At 37.6% G+C, this 16,922-nt stretch overlaps 1 protein-coding gene across 4 annotated transcripts in view; it reads left to right on the forward strand.

The window, feature by feature from the left end:
- The window catches only part of LOC132117958 (voltage-dependent L-type calcium channel subunit beta-4-like), a 50,614-nt gene extending 38,192 nt beyond the window's left edge, over positions 1-12,422 (forward strand). The window contains exons 6-15 of one of the 4 annotated variants that reach the window (XM_059527361.1): positions 2,022-2,095; positions 2,331-2,350; positions 2,667-2,747; positions 2,811-2,869; positions 3,092-3,192; positions 4,229-4,380; positions 4,489-4,584; positions 5,727-5,897; positions 6,872-6,918; positions 11,225-11,322. In XM_059527361.1, coding sequence (XP_059383344.1) covers positions 2,022-2,095; positions 2,331-2,350; positions 2,667-2,747; positions 2,811-2,869; positions 3,092-3,192; positions 4,229-4,380; positions 4,489-4,584; positions 5,727-5,897; positions 6,872-6,901 — 784 coding nt within the window. In that variant the 3' untranslated portion in view covers positions 6,902-6,918; positions 11,225-11,322. Of the gene's footprint in view, positions 1-2,021; positions 2,102-2,330; positions 2,351-2,666; positions 2,748-2,810; positions 2,870-3,091; positions 3,193-4,228; positions 4,381-4,488; positions 4,585-5,622; positions 5,898-6,871; positions 6,919-11,224 lie in introns of all 4 variants that reach the window. The other 3 variants (XM_059527360.1, XM_059527359.1, XM_059527358.1) reach the window with 3 other exon arrangements.
- Positions 12,423-16,922: the final 4,500 nt, after the last annotated feature.

Below are 16,922 nucleotides of genomic sequence, written 5' to 3' on the forward strand. Positions count from 1 at the left end.
TGATTGATCTTGAGTAAATAAATAATGTACATTTCTACATTTTGGACTTTTATTTATGTTGCCTAGCAGCTATGGATTTTAATTTTACTATTATAGGTGAACATATAGGTACATATATACATGCATATATGTACCTATATAGTATATGTATGCACACATATATGTACATATAATATAGGAAAACGGCCAATTTTATATATGTCACATATTAAAAACCTATATCAAAACCTATATTGAAACAAATATGTTTATATAGGTTTTTTCCATGTGAGGAGACAACTTATTTCACTGTAAAAAGCATTACATGGATAGAGAGCAATAATTTTAGCCAGGCGCAATGGTTTGAAGTAAAAAAAAAACATCTTGATGGATTTTTTTTATTTATTTATTTTTTGCTTCAGAACACATTAATCAATGAACCGGAGTGGTGTGTGTTACTTGTGGATTATTGTGATGTTTTTATCAGCCGTTTGGACTCTCATTCTGATGGTACCCATTTACTGCAAATGATTAATTGATGAGCAAATGATGTAATCCTAAATTACTTCAAATCTGTTCTGATGAAAACAAAGTCATATATATTTTGGATGGCCAGAGGGTGAGTACATTTTCAGCTAATTTTCATTTTTGGGTGAACAATTCCTCAAATTGAACCTTGTTGTAAAGTATTACCAAATTTCTTTACTGTTTTTCTTAATAATTTTATTATTTGAATAAGCTACATCTTTTGTTGCACTAGTGTTGTCAAAAGACTTGGTACCATGTCGGTACAAAAAAAATGAAAATGTGATGGTACCAGGTCAACCCGGTTTTTGACGCATACAGCGCTATGATTTCCGCGAAGCAGAAAACGCGGACGGGATCTCAAAATCCGGTCATGAAAATAAAACTTACATTTTAATATGGACAGTCACCGAATTTGTTAAAGTTAGCATAAATTATCTAAATCAAATCTCCATATGGACCAGTATCTGTAAATGTGAAGCCGCAAAAGTTGGTTGAAATATGAATCCTGCTCGTTCTGCACGTCTCTGTGTGAATGAATGAATGGTTTGTTTACTACATGGACTGAAGCGCGTGACGCTTGCAGTAATTTCAGCATCTGCCGTCTCAATGAGGACATAAATACATAAACTACATCACCAGAACTGTTCTGAGTCACTTCACAAGCATTTTAACGTTTTATTTGAGAAAAGCCAGTGTCAATTTAAAGGTGTTCATGGCAACCAGTCAAAATAAAAGTTCATTTCTACATAAAGGCATTGTGCTAGAAATATTACAATTATTTAGTAGAATGTATCTGATACTGCTACTACGGTTAAAAAAAATATATAAAACTTTATTTTTGAAAGAAATAAATCACAATATTTCTTCCATGTTCCATTAAATTTTAATAGCAAATCCCCTTTATTTACAAAAAAATAAAATGTGTTTAAATTTCATTAATTAAAAGACAAATTAAATATGGGTGAAACTTGTTTACTGTTTTTCATAATTATATTACTTGTAGAAAAACTTTAAACACAATTGTAAATAAGTATAAAGAATGGCATTGGTTTTGTTTTTAGTGATAAAAAGTGTGTGTTTTTTTTAATTAGCATATTTTTGTGTTTTGCTTTGGTACCAAAATCGGTACCGAGAACCGTGGATTTTTACTGGTATCGGTACCGAATACTGAACTTTTGGTACCGTGACAACACTATGTTGCACATATATCAAGTAATATCACATAAAAACGAAACACCTACTAAATCTGATGACTGAGTCCCCGTATTGTTATGGGAAAGCAAAGTATCCAATGGTTACACATGTCAGAATTATAGGCATGCAGTGGGTCATCTATTGTTCCAATACTGCTTGCATACTATAAAACTGTGAATGCAGATTGTCCAAATACAGATGCCAAAATATGTCTAAATGATCATATTTTAATGAAGCTGGATGTCCAGTTAGCTTACCAGCTCTGTGAAGGCATTTGCTGTAGCTCTGTGATGGTGATACATTTTTTTATTTCTCCACAGGAAAAGTGGCAACTCCTCCTCAAGCCTGGGTGACATGGTCTCAGGAGGTTGGAGATCCACACCGCCATCTGCAGGTGAGAGTGAATATGACTGCCCCAAATGAGCAAAATATCAGTAGGGCTGAAGATCAGTGAGTTTTTTCTTCCCTTGCTTTTGTTCTTATTCTTCTCTCCTCTTCTTAATGTAATGTATCTTCTGTCACAGGTTAAGTTTCCACAGTAAAAGTTCAGAATAGACTAAAAATACGAGCCGTTTTGCTTCTATAATCTTCTGAATGCTGTTTCTGATCTGTTCTCTTATTTTCAAAAGCCAAACAGAAGCTAAAGCAGGTAGGTGTTGATATGGATTTGTGGGTTATTTTACGATAATCTCTCTGTATGGTTGGTCAGATTGATGCATACAATTATGATTTCAGTAGAATATGTGTCTTTAGAAATTTTTATACTTGTCTCGGTGACAGGTTTAGATACTTTAAATAGTAAGATGATATTTGACTTCTCATGCATCTCAGGAAGTATAGCAGCTTGTACCAAGATTGTTACCAGTCTGTGCTGATACAGTACATAAACTGTTTCCAATCTAGTATTTTGTAGTTGTAGTTGATGCTGTAGTTCTGTGTGACATTGCCACTCTTGTCTTTTTTAGACTGAACACATTCCTCCATATGATGTGGTGCCATCCATGAGGCCTGTGGTTCTGGTTGGACCTTCACTGAAAGGCTATGAGGTGAGCACTAAACATTATACAACCTTTCAAATTAGTTATCTAATGTGTTGTGTCTGTCAACAGGTGACAGATATGATGCAGAAAGCCCTGTTTGACTTTCTCAAACATCGCTTTGATGGACGGTGAGTTTTAAAAAACATTTCTTGTCTGTATACAAAAAAGAATATTCTGTCAACGTTTATTCATTTATATGGCTTTACAATGAAATGTTATGGTGACAGGGTCTGCCAAGCTCCAGGAAGCTCAGAAAAATTGTTGTCTGATAATGTCTCATGGTTTTGAAAGCATACGATAGCTTTAGCCGAGAAATCTTTCTTTCACATCATGTATTGTTATGCTGACAGGATTTCTATAACCCGAGTGACCGCTGACCTTTCTTTGGCCAAGAGATCAGTTCTCAACAAGAGACCCATCATGGAGAGGTCTAACACACGAACCAGTTTGGGTGAGAACATCACATACACCTGTCAGAGCTCAATAAAGATGGCCCAAGGCCGTAACATCACCTGGAACATCAATTGCCTGTTTGTTGATCTTGCATACTTAAAGGGATAGTTCACCCAAAAATGAAAAATATGTCATCAATGACTCACCATCATGTCGTTCCAAATAAGTGAGACCTCCGTTCATCTTCGGAACACAGTTTAAGATATTTTAGATTTAGTCCGAGAGCTCTCAGTCCCTCCATTGAAGCTGTGTGTAAGGTATACTGTCCATGTCCAGAAAGGTAAGAAAAACATCATCAAAGTAGTCCATGTGACATCAGAGGGTCAGTTAGAATATTTTGAAGCATCGAAAATACATTTTGGTACAAAAATAGCAAAAACTACGACTTTATTCAGCATTGTTTTTTTTCCGGGTCTGTTGTGAGAGAGAGTTCAAAACAAAGCAGTTAGTGATATCCGGTTCGTGAACGAATCATTCGATGTAACCGGATCTTCTTGAAACAGTTCACCAAATCGAACTGAATCATTTTAAATGGTTCGCGTATCCAATACGCATTAATCCACAAATGACTTAAGCGGTTAACTTTTTTTAATGTGGCTGACACTCCCTCTGAGTTTAAACAAACTACTTTGATGATGTTTTTCTTACCTTTCTGGACTTGGACAGTATACCGTACACACAGCTTCAATGGAGGGACTGAGAGCTCTCGGACTAAATCTAAAATATCTTAAACTGTGTTCCGAAGATAAACGGAGGTCTTACTGGTTTGGAATGACATTAATGACATGATTTTCCTTTTTGGGTGAACTAACCCTTTAAACAATTGGTTTTATGTGATGTACTGAAAAATTCTGCTGATTTAAATATGTTAGTTTGTGTTAAAACTTTGAGAATGCGATTAGGCTGCTAGAACAGGTTAAAAAAAACTTGTATTGTTGATCTCTGTCAATACATTTGAGCTTTTGAGCATTTTCTCCCTACTTTTTCTTGGGATTTGTGTTTTGTGGATGCTATCTGTCTGTTTGCCTACTCAGCTGAAGTACAAAGTGAGATCGAGAGAATATTTGAGCTGGCCAAAACTCTTCAGTTGGTGGTTCTAGATGCAGACACCATTAACCATCCAGCGCAGCTTGCTAAAACCTCGTTAGCTCCTATTATTGTGTACGTCAAGGTCACCTCGCCAAAGGTGAGTCTGATGAGCTTGTGTGCTCTGTCTGTCAGCAACAAAATAAATCCTTCATTGTCAAAACCAACCCAGTTTCTTTGATTCTCATTCGTCTTCTTTTTTTGGCAGGTCCTACAGCGATTGATAAAGTCAAGGGGTAAATCACAGAGCAAACACCTCAATGTTCAGATGATGGCAGCAGATAAACTGACTCAATGTCCTCCTGTAAGTTATTCAAGTTTAAACACACACACACACACACACACACAAACACACACACACTTCCCTTAGGGAGGTGTTCAGAACACTGAAGATTCAACATTAGTGTTAGTATGGTAATGTTGTAAGGATCAATTTCTTAAAGATTATTTAATAGTTTTGGCATTGTACAATATTTCCTCCCCTTACAAAAGAAAGAGATAGGCTGAAGTTTTTAGGGCTGCCAAGGTATTACATTATATACCAAAAAAAGTATTTTTCCAAAAAACATTTTGTTCTCTGGAACACAGAAGATAATTTTCATGCACTGACAAAGAAATCGGGACTGGAGCTTTCAGGTTTTAAGGACACAAAAGCACCATAAAAGTATAATCTCTTTCAGGGATGTTTGTAATAAATTGTTTAATTTGGTTTACAGAACCAGTTCTGAATATTCTTTCATGAAGCCTCACCAATAAGGAGTGGATGTCAATATTTTCATAACAACCATAGTTGTCTGTTTTTCGTGCAAAACTACTGGATTAGAAAAAAAACAAACAAAAAAACCAAGCTTGACTTTTATGGTGATTCTGCTTCCCTTTTAAAGCCTGAAATTACACAATCATTTCAATTTGGAATGGAAAAGAGTAACCTAGTTACTCTTTTCCATTCCAAATTCTTTAAAAAAGTTCCCACTTTGGTACTTCCCAAGGGTTCGTAAATGACAACAGAGGGTACATTTTTTGATGAGCTATTCAAAATAACATAACTTCAACATAATTTAGCTGTTTGTCCTCTTTATAGATAGACCTGATCAGTTGAGGATTGTCAGTATGAGAAGTAAAGGGCATTCAATTTAGGGCACATTTGTTTGACGACATTGTCTTTTTTATTGTGTGTTGTTTGGAAATGAAGGTAAATTTCCACATCGTTAGGGAACTGGTGTAATTTGAAATGTTCCTCATTCTCACTTGATTGACTGGCCTTGCTACAGTTCTAGTGATGTAGACGCTTTCTTTTCCAAACCACATTCTGACAAAAGTCATGTTGCATGTTGTTCCATAGAGCCATCTCCCATCACCTGACCACCATCACAAGATATTTTATATAATATCTTCTAATTCCATGCCCCGCATGTCATCTTCTCCTCCACCCTGTCTCCCCATCAGGAGATGTTTGATGTCATTTTGGATGAGAACCAGTTGGAGGACGCCTGTGAGCACCTCTCTGAATATCTGGAGGTCTACTGGCGTGCTACTCATCTGCCCGGCACCACCCCTCTCAACCCTCTACTGGAGCAAAATCTGATGACCCCACCCTCAGCAATCTCCAGTCTACAAGTATGTTGGTTTTGTTTTAATGAGCGTAAACATTTAAAGAGTTTTAATATATAGATATGAGAGAGAGCAATATGTTTGTTTGCATGCTCCTTTGGCTTTCAGGATAATCAAAGTAAGTTTACACGAAGGGATTATGAAACTTGTGTAATTGTATGGAAGCTTAATAGCTTATTAAGGCACGATATTCACATTAGCCAGCAAAATCGTCATGAATATTTCATATCTATTCAATATTGTATTTTTTATTTAAAAATGCAGACAGTTACATTAAAAAAGAAACAAGTTTGGGGTTTGCAGTCACGTTTGCACTGACCTAGTTACACCAGAGGCCGCCAGACTTAGTATGTGTCCTCATCAATCAGCCAGGAAAGTAGTCCAGAGACTGTGCAAAACATAATCATCCAGAATATATAGATGGTGTCTGTATCAGCTTTGAGAAATATAGGTTATATTTGTGATGTGTAGATCCATGTCTGCATCTACCTTATCTAAGAGCCAGTCAAATTCATTCAAATTATACAGCTGACCTCGAAAGTCAGGAAGTTGCAGTTTCACAGAAAAGGTTTTCAAGTCATAACTGATTTTCACTTGAATATGGGACACAGTTTGTAAAGTAGACAGGCACTGTGGAACTAAAACAACGCTAAATAAAGTTATTGGCACTACTGTTCTCAGAGTTTTGGAGCCGCATGTATATTCAAAGCTTCTCACTCCATTATACTGTTCTGCTTTAAGCAATAATTGGTCAATTTTATGTTGTGTTTAATGAGAGATTAATTTTAAAACGGATAATTTTTCTTTCTGACAAAAGGAAAGTGGTCATTAAACATTAGTCTGTTCTGTTCTTTCCTCTACGCCATATTTTCACTCTCTGTCTTTAAGTTGTCTTGGGTCCAGAGATGCTTGTAATACTGAAGTGTTGTAAGTCTCAATCTGTCTGTTCTGTGTCTCATTCATGCCTGACATCTTTGCAGTTCTCTGAAACACAGGAATTAATTGAATGAACGCTTACAAACCTGCGGTGAGTAGGTGGGATGGTCAGACTGCCTTTCCCACTCAGACTGTTAAACAAAACCCCACCCTGATACTTCTTTACATCCTCCAATTCCTTCAATCCCTCCAAATGGAAATGGCCATCTGGTATCCTCATTGGAAAATCACTTAAAATAAATGTAAAAAAAAAAAATCATATATGCAAATATATGATTTTGTTATGCTGTTTTTGGTGAAACATGTAACCCATTCACAGTTTTTATGTGGAAATGCCATTTGCCCAGTGGGGAAAAGGGAGTAATACAAAAGCTTTATGTTTAGAATTATACAGGCCTTAAAATGACTTTTAATGTTCCAAAAGTACATTCAAATGTTCTCAATATGTAGTCAGTGTGTCTTAAGGTGTAGGCAATGTTTCTAAAGCCTCGTTTCCACCAAGCAGTATGCTATAGTGCAGTACAGTATATTTCAGGATGTTACACCCTGATCTGGCTTTCGTTTCCACCGCCAACAGTACCCTTATTTGATAGGAGTGGTGTATGTCAGAAAGTAATCATCATCATCATTCTTGTTTGAAGAAGAAAGCGCCACACTGTATGTGTGTAAAAATATAAAATTCTAAAATATACTGTTACATTTCTTGTGTGTTTGCACACTCTGATGTAAACTAGCCCAGTTCGCATGAGTAACATGGCGGAGTTAAGGTGGCGCTTCATTCCCCTTGTTGTTGTCATTCCCCTTGTAGTACATGCAAGAGATCATTCTCTGTCAACCAATCAATGTTCTACAGTAAATCTAGCTCCTCCCTTCAGGTAATGGACTACTGTTTTAGGTGTCCCAATGGAATCGTCCCCAAAAAAGTGGTACGGTTCGCTATTTTAGTACCATTCACAACTTCTGACAGTGAAAATGGAAATAACTGCAATACTGTACTGTACTGAACCATTCCACTTGGTGGGACCTAGCCATAAATGTGTAGGCAGCATTTCATGTGGTGTAGGCATTACATCTTCAAGCTGTAGGTAGTGTAGGCAGCATGTCTTTAAAGTGTAGGCGGCAGTTGCAATGCTTCAGGCAGTGCATCTTAAAGTGTAGACAGTGGGTCTAAGGCAGGGTTCCTCAAATCTTGTCCTGGAGGGCCAATGCGCTGTAGATTTTAGCTCCAGCCTTGTTCAAACTCAACTACCTGTGATTTTCAAATGATCCTGAAGACCTTGATTAGCTTGTTCAGGTGTGTTTGATTAGGGTTGGAGCTAAACCCTGCAGGAAAGTGGACCTCAAGAACCGGAGTTGAGAAACCCTAGTGTAGACATTTTGCATTTGCAAACATGTTTACCAGAGGTCTCCAACCCTGCTCCTGGAAAGCTACCTTTCTGTAGACCTCAAGTCTAACCCCAATCAAACACACCTGCCAGTAGTTTTCAAGTTACCCTGAACACCTTTATTATTTGGTTCAGAACTTCAGGTGTGTTTAAATAAGGTGCAGGACAATAGCTTTCCAGGAGCAGGGTTGGAGATTTTCAAAAGCTGTTTCTAAAGCTGTAGGCCAGGGGTACCAAATTAAGTTCCTAGAGGGCCACTGTCCTGCAGATTTTAGATCCAATCCAAACACACCTAACCCAGCTAATCGAGGTTCTAAGGATTCCTAGGAACTTCCGGGCAGGTGTTCTGGAGCTAGGCCAGGGGTAGGCAAGTTCAGTCATTGAGATCTGCAGTCCTGCAGAGTTCAGCTCCAACCCTGAAAAACATTTCACCTGTCTGTAGCCTTAGTAATCCTGAAGAAATTGATGAGCTTGCTCAGGTGTGTTTGATTAGGGATGGAGCTAAACTCTAGGACAGGGAATAGGCAACTTCGGTCCTGGAGGGCCACTGTCCTGCAGAGTTTAGCTCCAACCATAATTAAACACACCTGAACAAGGCAATCAGTGTTTTCGGGATTACTAGATAAATACAGGCAGGTGAGTTTTTATTAGGGCTGAAGCTAAACTCTGCAGGATAGTGGCCCTTCAGGATCGGAGTTGCCTATCCCTGCTCTAGGACAAGACTTGTCTACCCCTGGTGTAGGCAATGTGTCTTAAGGCAGTGGTTGGACTGTTCCTAACCTTGTTCCTGGAGTGTTGTGGGGCTCCAGAAATTTGGTTGGGAACCCCTGTCTTAAGATGTAGGTGATGCTTCTAAATGTTTTGCTGCATCTGTAAAGGTATAGACCGCATTTATAAAGAAGTAGGTAGCATTTGAAAGAGTGTAGGTGGCATACCTGAAGAAGGCAGCATTTCTAAAGCTGTAGGCAGCGCTTATAATGATTTCGGCAGCATTTCTAAATGTGTGGGCAGCTTGTCTTAAGTCCTGAACACACTGCACAATTTTTGGCTGTCTTAGATGAAAGATTGGCATCGTAAAACAATTGTGGCAATTTCTGTGATCATGGTTTCTATTTGGAGGTGTTGTGTTGTACAGTGAGAGAGGTTCAAAGACCGTCTTTGTCTCGGTCTTGCAAACAAAGATAGCCTATAGTTCATCATGATCATTGCATCGTGTGTTTGCTGGTACGATACACATTAACTGACCAACCAATAAAAATGTGACCTGAAATCAATGTGACGTGACGCTGAAACATAATATTTACTTCAAGCACTTATTCCTTCCTCTTTCGCTGCTTCAACTTCCACTGCTAAAGTGTGATTTAACATGCTTTTTGTTCACCACTAGTGTATGCTGATTATGCTTTTAATTTCTTTTATAATAAGAAGTAGGTAGCATTTATATAGCACTTTATTTATTATGAGGCCATGTTAGACAAGGGCCAGTGGTGGCAATTTGGCCAGGACACCGGGGTTACACCCCTACTCTTTATGAGTAGTGCCATGGAATTTTTATTAAGGACCACAGAGAGTCAGGACCTTGGTTTAACATTTCATCCAAAGTACAGTGCTTTATTTGACAGTAGAGTGTCTCCATCACTTCACTGGGGCACTAGGACCCACACAGACCACAGGGTGAGCACCCCCTACTGGCCTCACCAGCACCTTTTCCAGCAGCAACCTAGTTTTCCCAGGTCTCCCATTCAGTTAGTGACCAGGCTAAACCCTGCTTAGCTTCAGTGGGCAACCAGTCTTGGGCTGCAGGGCGATATGTGTGTTGTAGTGTACAAGTCATCATACAGTCTACACACATCATAGCCAAGTTTATTAGATCCTTGTCGCACAGTGCGACATGCGGTAATCTTATAGGATTGCTAAAAACGTGCAGTGTGTTTGGGGCTTTAAGGTGTTGACAATGTTTCTAATGGTGTAGGCAGCATTGGCAAGATGAAGGGCCTAGGCAGAATTTCTAAAGGTGGAGGCAGAGTTTGTAAAGGTGTAAACAGCATTTCTATTGGTTGGAGGTCAGAAATGAAATTGATCAAATTTAGGGCAATAGTCACATGCTTTCTGGCACTTCCTAACCGTCCATTTCACTCCTTATTGAAACTTTTTTATGTCAAATGATGTAATCTTCCATATGGCAGTGCAAACTTTCCATTTGACAAGGCCTATTTTTCTATGATTTCTTTTGTGTTATGAATTTACACCTCTACACTTTTTGTTTAATTTGTTGGGATTAGAGCGAGCTGCACATACAGTCATCCCTGACTGCTCTGTTTATGCACCTTGCTGATTGATATTAACACCATAGAACCTCCATAAGATGAGTTCACAAAGCAGATACAGTTGCCTGTTTTCCTATGTTATAAAGAAACTTGTTGATTTTATGAATTTGGAAAAGAGGCTGTATCTGACCACACCGATTGATGCTTTGTGAATGTAACAACCCTTCTAACTTTGAATGCAACCTCCTTGTTTCATTGTAACCTGAATCTTTTTGCTCCAGAGGAAAATGCATAGCAATCTGTAATGCACAGCATTTTGATCTTAGACCTACAACCTAAAGGCTTTGTTCATACAGGCAGCAAAAATGAGATCCTTGCCACATGTGACTCCAATCCATTCAGTCTGAAAAGCTTATGCACTTCTGACAAACCTAACCCAAACCATATTCAAAGATTATGACAGTTTGGACAGTCAGTCCTTAAAATCGGATTAAAAAAACAAGTCCAATTTGTGTGCAGTATGAACAAAGCCATAGCACCCAGTCACTTTAAATTTCCTCATTGGTAGGACTTGTCTACTAAAACTTATTTTCACCTCTTTGCACATTACATGTTCTATATTTGTCTGTTTTTTATCTTTATGGGATCTCCTAAATGAGATATTTTTCTTTGGAGTGAAACAGAAAGAGGAAACATGTGACCTCAATATTGGTCAGAGTTGTTATCTCTCTCGTTTCTGTCACAGAACCAGCAGCTGTCGCCTGCCGGGGGTGGAGGGGGAGTGGAGGAGGAGGAGCAGGGGGAGCAGGACAGCCTCATGCCCTCCGACGAGGCTAGTGACTCTCGCTCCCTCCGCCGAGGCGGCTCTAGCTCCCTGCACCCCCCAGAGGATGAGGAAGAGGAGGAGGAAGATGATTTCGAACCCCACCACCCTCACCCATACCAGGATGTGTATCCGCCCAACCGTAACCACCCTGGTGGCATCCACAGCGCTAACGGACACGAATCACAGGACCGACTCCTGCAGCAGCGAGACTCGAAGGACGGACACAACCAACGGAACAACCGCCAGCGCACGAGAGCCTGGCCAAGAGACAACTACTGACCGCCTGTCTGCAGGAGTCTGGATGAGAGGGTTGGGTTGTGAATAGGGTGATGGGAACTGGTGAGGAACAGGAAACGCACAGTGCGTGTGAATGCGTGTTTGTGGATGAAGCTGCCCATGGCTGATGAAAAGATCCTGTTGTTTTCTAAGCTTACGTAGTTGTTATTGTTTGAGGCATTGCACTACATTTGCTTTTAAAAGACAGGGCAGCTTTTCTCTTTTAAGACCACATGCATGTTCATATCGAAACAACATTTGAGCTTCCTCTGAAACCCCACCCAAGTCAATTTAAATTTTTTTTTTACTTTATTATTGTGCGTATCATACGCTCTCCCTGATCTTAATGAGCACAAAAGGCATTATGGGGAAAGGAAGAGTACTTTTATAGCATGGGGTGTGAGTCACAATGAAAGATATTGTAGCATTTTGTTGCATCTTACTTTAATGGCTTCTCTTTTGCTAGCACACTTGTAAATGCGAGTATTACTATTTTTTAGTTCAAGCCCTCAGTCATGGTGTTGTCTGATTGGAGCCCATATGCACTTGTCTTATTATGAGTTGTTTATTGCTCCTCATCTGGACATCGTTCAGGCAACTGACATGAATAGTCATTTTCACAGTCTCGTTTACAGATGTAGCAAGCATTGCCAATTGCAAAGCACCATGTAAATGCTGTGTATGTAGGAAAGGAATTCAGGGTTACGCTCTGCTTTCGTAGAGTGAAATATTATTTGGACTATAGTCTTGGTTTGCACATGAGGTGAATTTCAACTCCAGAATGAAGAGAAGCAGTCGATCGTCCTCCATTTTCGTACTGCTGCATAAAGAAAGAACCTAATTCAGTCAGTGTCACTGGTTTCTTTTTCTGGGAAATTAGAAGGACTGAAAACGGAAGTTATTTTAATCATCTAACAGTGGATTAGAACACAAATATTCGATTTTTATGTCCGTGATATTTTTTTATGTGATAGATGTCCGTTTTGGGATAGTAATGTTGTTCCTCTGTGACTTGATTGAGTTGAAAGTTGGTCTAGGTTCATATAATATATAGTATCATTTATTTGTTGACCATATCAGAGATAACAGCCAATCAACTTAAGGGATCTTGGTCTGTATTTGAACTTGCATGCACATTAGCTAGACTAACCTGATATTTATAGCTAAAGAAGCTTAATTTAGATTTTTTTTGTATAGTTTCTGGGTGATTTGAATTTTTTTTGAATGGTTAGCAAACAGTTTTGGCGATCTCCCTATTTAAGTAGATAGGAGTTGTACTTGCATGACTGGAAACTAGCATTACCAAAATGGCCGCTGAATAAACTGCCTCAGAAGGAATTTGTCTTTACCAAGAAGAATGTGTCTTTTAAAAGTGAGTGATCTTCCTCTGTCCTCCATTTCTCACCACTCTTTCCTCTCCGAGGCGCTGGGCATCTAACAGGGCGGTTAACCGTGGCCTACTTAAAAACATAGCGTCACATATTGCTTTGGCGACATGTTGACTGCTAGCTAGTTTAATTACCTTAATGGTGGTTACATTAGCATGTATCAACCAGGTTGTGTTACAACCAGATCCAAGAAGGTTTGTCCCTTTTCACATTACCATGACTCTAGACTCGGATGTTACCTGTAGCAGTTTAGGCTAAGGTTTATCCAATATAGGACCATTCAAACTGGCCTTAATACTTGTATCTTTACCACTGCATGTCTCAAATACAATTATTTAGGACTATTTGCACATTAGGGTTGGAACAGGACCTTTAAAACACTTTAAGTATATTAGAGTAGAAAATTCTACTCTGTTTTTTAGTTAAAATCTGCAACAACATGTTAGTAACGCATCTAAGAATAGCTAGTGTGTGTGTGTGTATATATATATATATATAAATATATATATATATATATATATATATATATATATATATATATATATATATATATATATATATATATATATTGAATGAAACTTCACCAGATCCTGAGTATAATTCTTTTAAAAATGTTACTTTGTATTTATGGATCTGTGTGATTTTAAGAAATGTTGCGATGTTTACAAAGTCAGGATTGCTCTCACTCAGAGATTGTTGACGTGAGACACACTGAAATATGTTACTTCAGTTGTTGTACAGAAATCCTTTATTTTTCTTCAGAATTACTCTTTCCAATTTAATGCAATGTTTATCCATAGGATGTGTATTGAAGTATGATTTCACATAGACTACACAGTTCCTTCCAAACATGCACAGTGATTTAAGTGAATGTATAGTTGCATGCCTTAACACCTCTAGTCCTAAGCACTAATGTATTGTCCTCCAGAGGGATGGTGCTAAATTGACTGTCCCTCAGTTGATTGTGTTGCATTGATTGTACTGGATCCGTACACTCCCAGAATGCACTTTTAGAAACATCCGCCCTCATTTAAGATTGTAAAGACTTGTCTTATTGACCAAAATTGATGCCTGATATGAAGATTGAGCCATCAGTGTGTCCATAATATCATCATTACCATAGTATGTTAGCATCTTAGCTTAATGCTGCAGGGTTTTTATGTAGAGTATACCGGATATACCCCGAAATCCAAACATGAAAAACAACATTATACTGACGTGGTGAATGCTGAAGCCTGAAACATACTCTACGCAAGTATGTGAACATTCAAAATGTGTCAGATCGCAGTTCTCTTGATTGCCATGACAGTCATTGACATGATAGAGAAACTTAATAGAATAAGACGCATTGTATGCTATAGTGCCCCTTGTGGCAATGTAATCGAAATTACATAATTATAAGCATTTATGTTTATGAACGATAATGTATGTAGCCTATGTTTAGAACTAAAAGAGCCTTTTCATGTCATTTTGAAGAAATCAATCAATTACCTGTTAGCAACCCACATTGTGCGTTGATCTCAGGTCATTAGACAAGTCACTGTATCTTCCCAGCTCTTTGTGTCTCTGCTCTGGACACTGTGTTTACAGCACCAATCTTTAAGGAAAACCTTGCATCGGCCATTTAGAGGGGCATGGGAAATGTACATGTTCTGGGGTGTGTAAGTCAGGGTAATAGTCCACTAACAAATGCCTTGACCAATCCTCTCTTTTAGTGTACTGCATCTTTATTTGCTATCAACATGTCTCACTTCAATCTATTGTTCTATATTTAAAAAGTTAAAAAAAGAAAAAAAAGAGAGAAAAAAAAAATCAAGAGCATGACCGAAAAAAACATTTCTATGCAAGTGTTGCATGTGATCTGATTGTTTCTGATCTCCTTTAGTACTGCATTGATTCTTGTTGTAAGTATTATTCTATTTAGTAAGACCCTCTTTTATACTGAGCACAGACAAGGGGCTTCTGCCACAAAGTTCATTTTCTTTGAATAGCTCTTTTTCAATCTCATACCTCCACTGTTATTTATTTTAACACTTCACCATATAGCACATATTTGGATTGATGTAATAAAGAAATGTTCCAGGTTTAAGTTTAGCTGTAATGGCACAATCTGATCACAAGAAAGCCACACAACTTAAACATTACATATAATAATTAGACTGAAAGAAAAAAAAATTGCTTACTAACCTTGTATGAATTTATATCTCATTTTTAACTCTTGTCATGGTCATTAAAAGCATAATCGCTGAAAAACACAATCAGACATTCATTCATATAAAGTTTTGTAATTAATATAAGCACTTTAACAAAACCCTCTAGAATGTTCTGCTCCATAGACTTCCATAATGGGTTCATTACTGTACATTACAAGTCCAAATTGTGTGTCAGCAGAATTCAGCTTGTTTTTAACTTGGGACATTCCTTTTAATAGCATTGATTAGATACTTTATGTAAGTCAAGAACTTGCATTGTTGTAGCTGAAGACGATGATGAAGACAAAGATGATTTATATGATCCACAATGCACCGTGTAAAAGAGCATGTGTACTGTGTGATAAACTGTATGAGGTTCTGTCACAGTTTAACAAGATTTGCATGTCTTAATACATGTAAATGTACATGATACATCATTTTCCCTCTATATCTGTTATGAAATAACATTGTTTTCTAGTGGACCAATACAGAATCCATAACAAACACCGATTATTTATTTTTTTCTTTCCGAGGTATTAAGAAGCACAATTTTTACAATGGCTATGATTTGAGTCTTTTGTCTTCTGTATGCAATACAAACATGGAAAGAGAATGCCTTAGAACATTAACACTTCCTCTCCTGTGTTAGCAGAGAAAAATTTATTGCACTATTTTTATTTTTTGACGTCTGCTTTGTAATGCAATAAATGCACTATAGGTAGAACAATAATTGCAATGGACACTTAACTGGTCCTCAGGCATGATGTAGATACACACTTTCTCTCTCTCGCCCCTTCATCTTTCTGACAACACACAAAAAATCTAATCCTGCCTGATGCTGTATATGCTTTCTATTTAAAGAAAATGCCACTAATTATAATAAAAAAACACTAAACATTTTATGTACTTTAAACAGTACAGTCATGTCTCAATTGTTTAATGATTGCTCACATTGGTTACAAATGGGTTTTGTTCCATTTTTTCTTTCTTTATCTTTTAAAAATATACCAAAGAATTATGCATCACTGCTGTTTTATCTTACAAACGCTATTAACAATATTCTTTATCAGTGTTGGGCAGTAATAATATTAATTTTTGCAGCAACTAGCAGTGTAACTAATTACTAATAAGATTTCAGTAATAATATTAATAATGTTCCAGTTCCAGTCTGCTTCACAAAAGGTGCACCCATTATAATGATAAATATCATTAATAATTTTAAACGGAACTTTTACCTTTGGTAGAAGTGGAAGAGATAAATCTTATTCTAATTCGAACCACTTTCTTTTCCGGAAAATCAAAAACAAGGGGTCTCTTCTAAACCATAAAAGGGAAAATCTGTATTTACTAATGTTCTTAAGCCCTTATTTTTATAAAACATAGCAGAGATGATTAAACTACCTAATCTTCAGTGCACCTGTAATCAGCTGAACCAAGCCAGCAGGAAAGGCTTTCAACAAGGACATATAATTCCGAAATACTGATAACATTGTATTTTCACAAAAATCTTTATAACTAAGGAAATTTCCATCCCCATCCATAATGTGTACAATGGACCTGACACCTTTGTCCATCCAGTCCTGAAAAAAAAACACAGACTTGCCCTTAATAAAGATACACTTATTCCACAAAGAACAACTACAGTATGTGGTGACAAGTTGTGCTTGTATAATTTCCAATATAATAATACCGGTATGTGAAGAGATGAAAATTTACACTTTAATTTTGATTGGCTCAAAATCACTCCTTAAAGAGATCGTT

The sequence above is a fragment of the Carassius carassius genome, chromosome 37 (assembly GCF_963082965.1).
Source record: "Carassius carassius chromosome 37, fCarCar2.1, whole genome shotgun sequence".
Classification (NCBI taxonomy): Eukaryota; Metazoa; Chordata; class Actinopteri; order Cypriniformes; family Cyprinidae; genus Carassius; species Carassius carassius.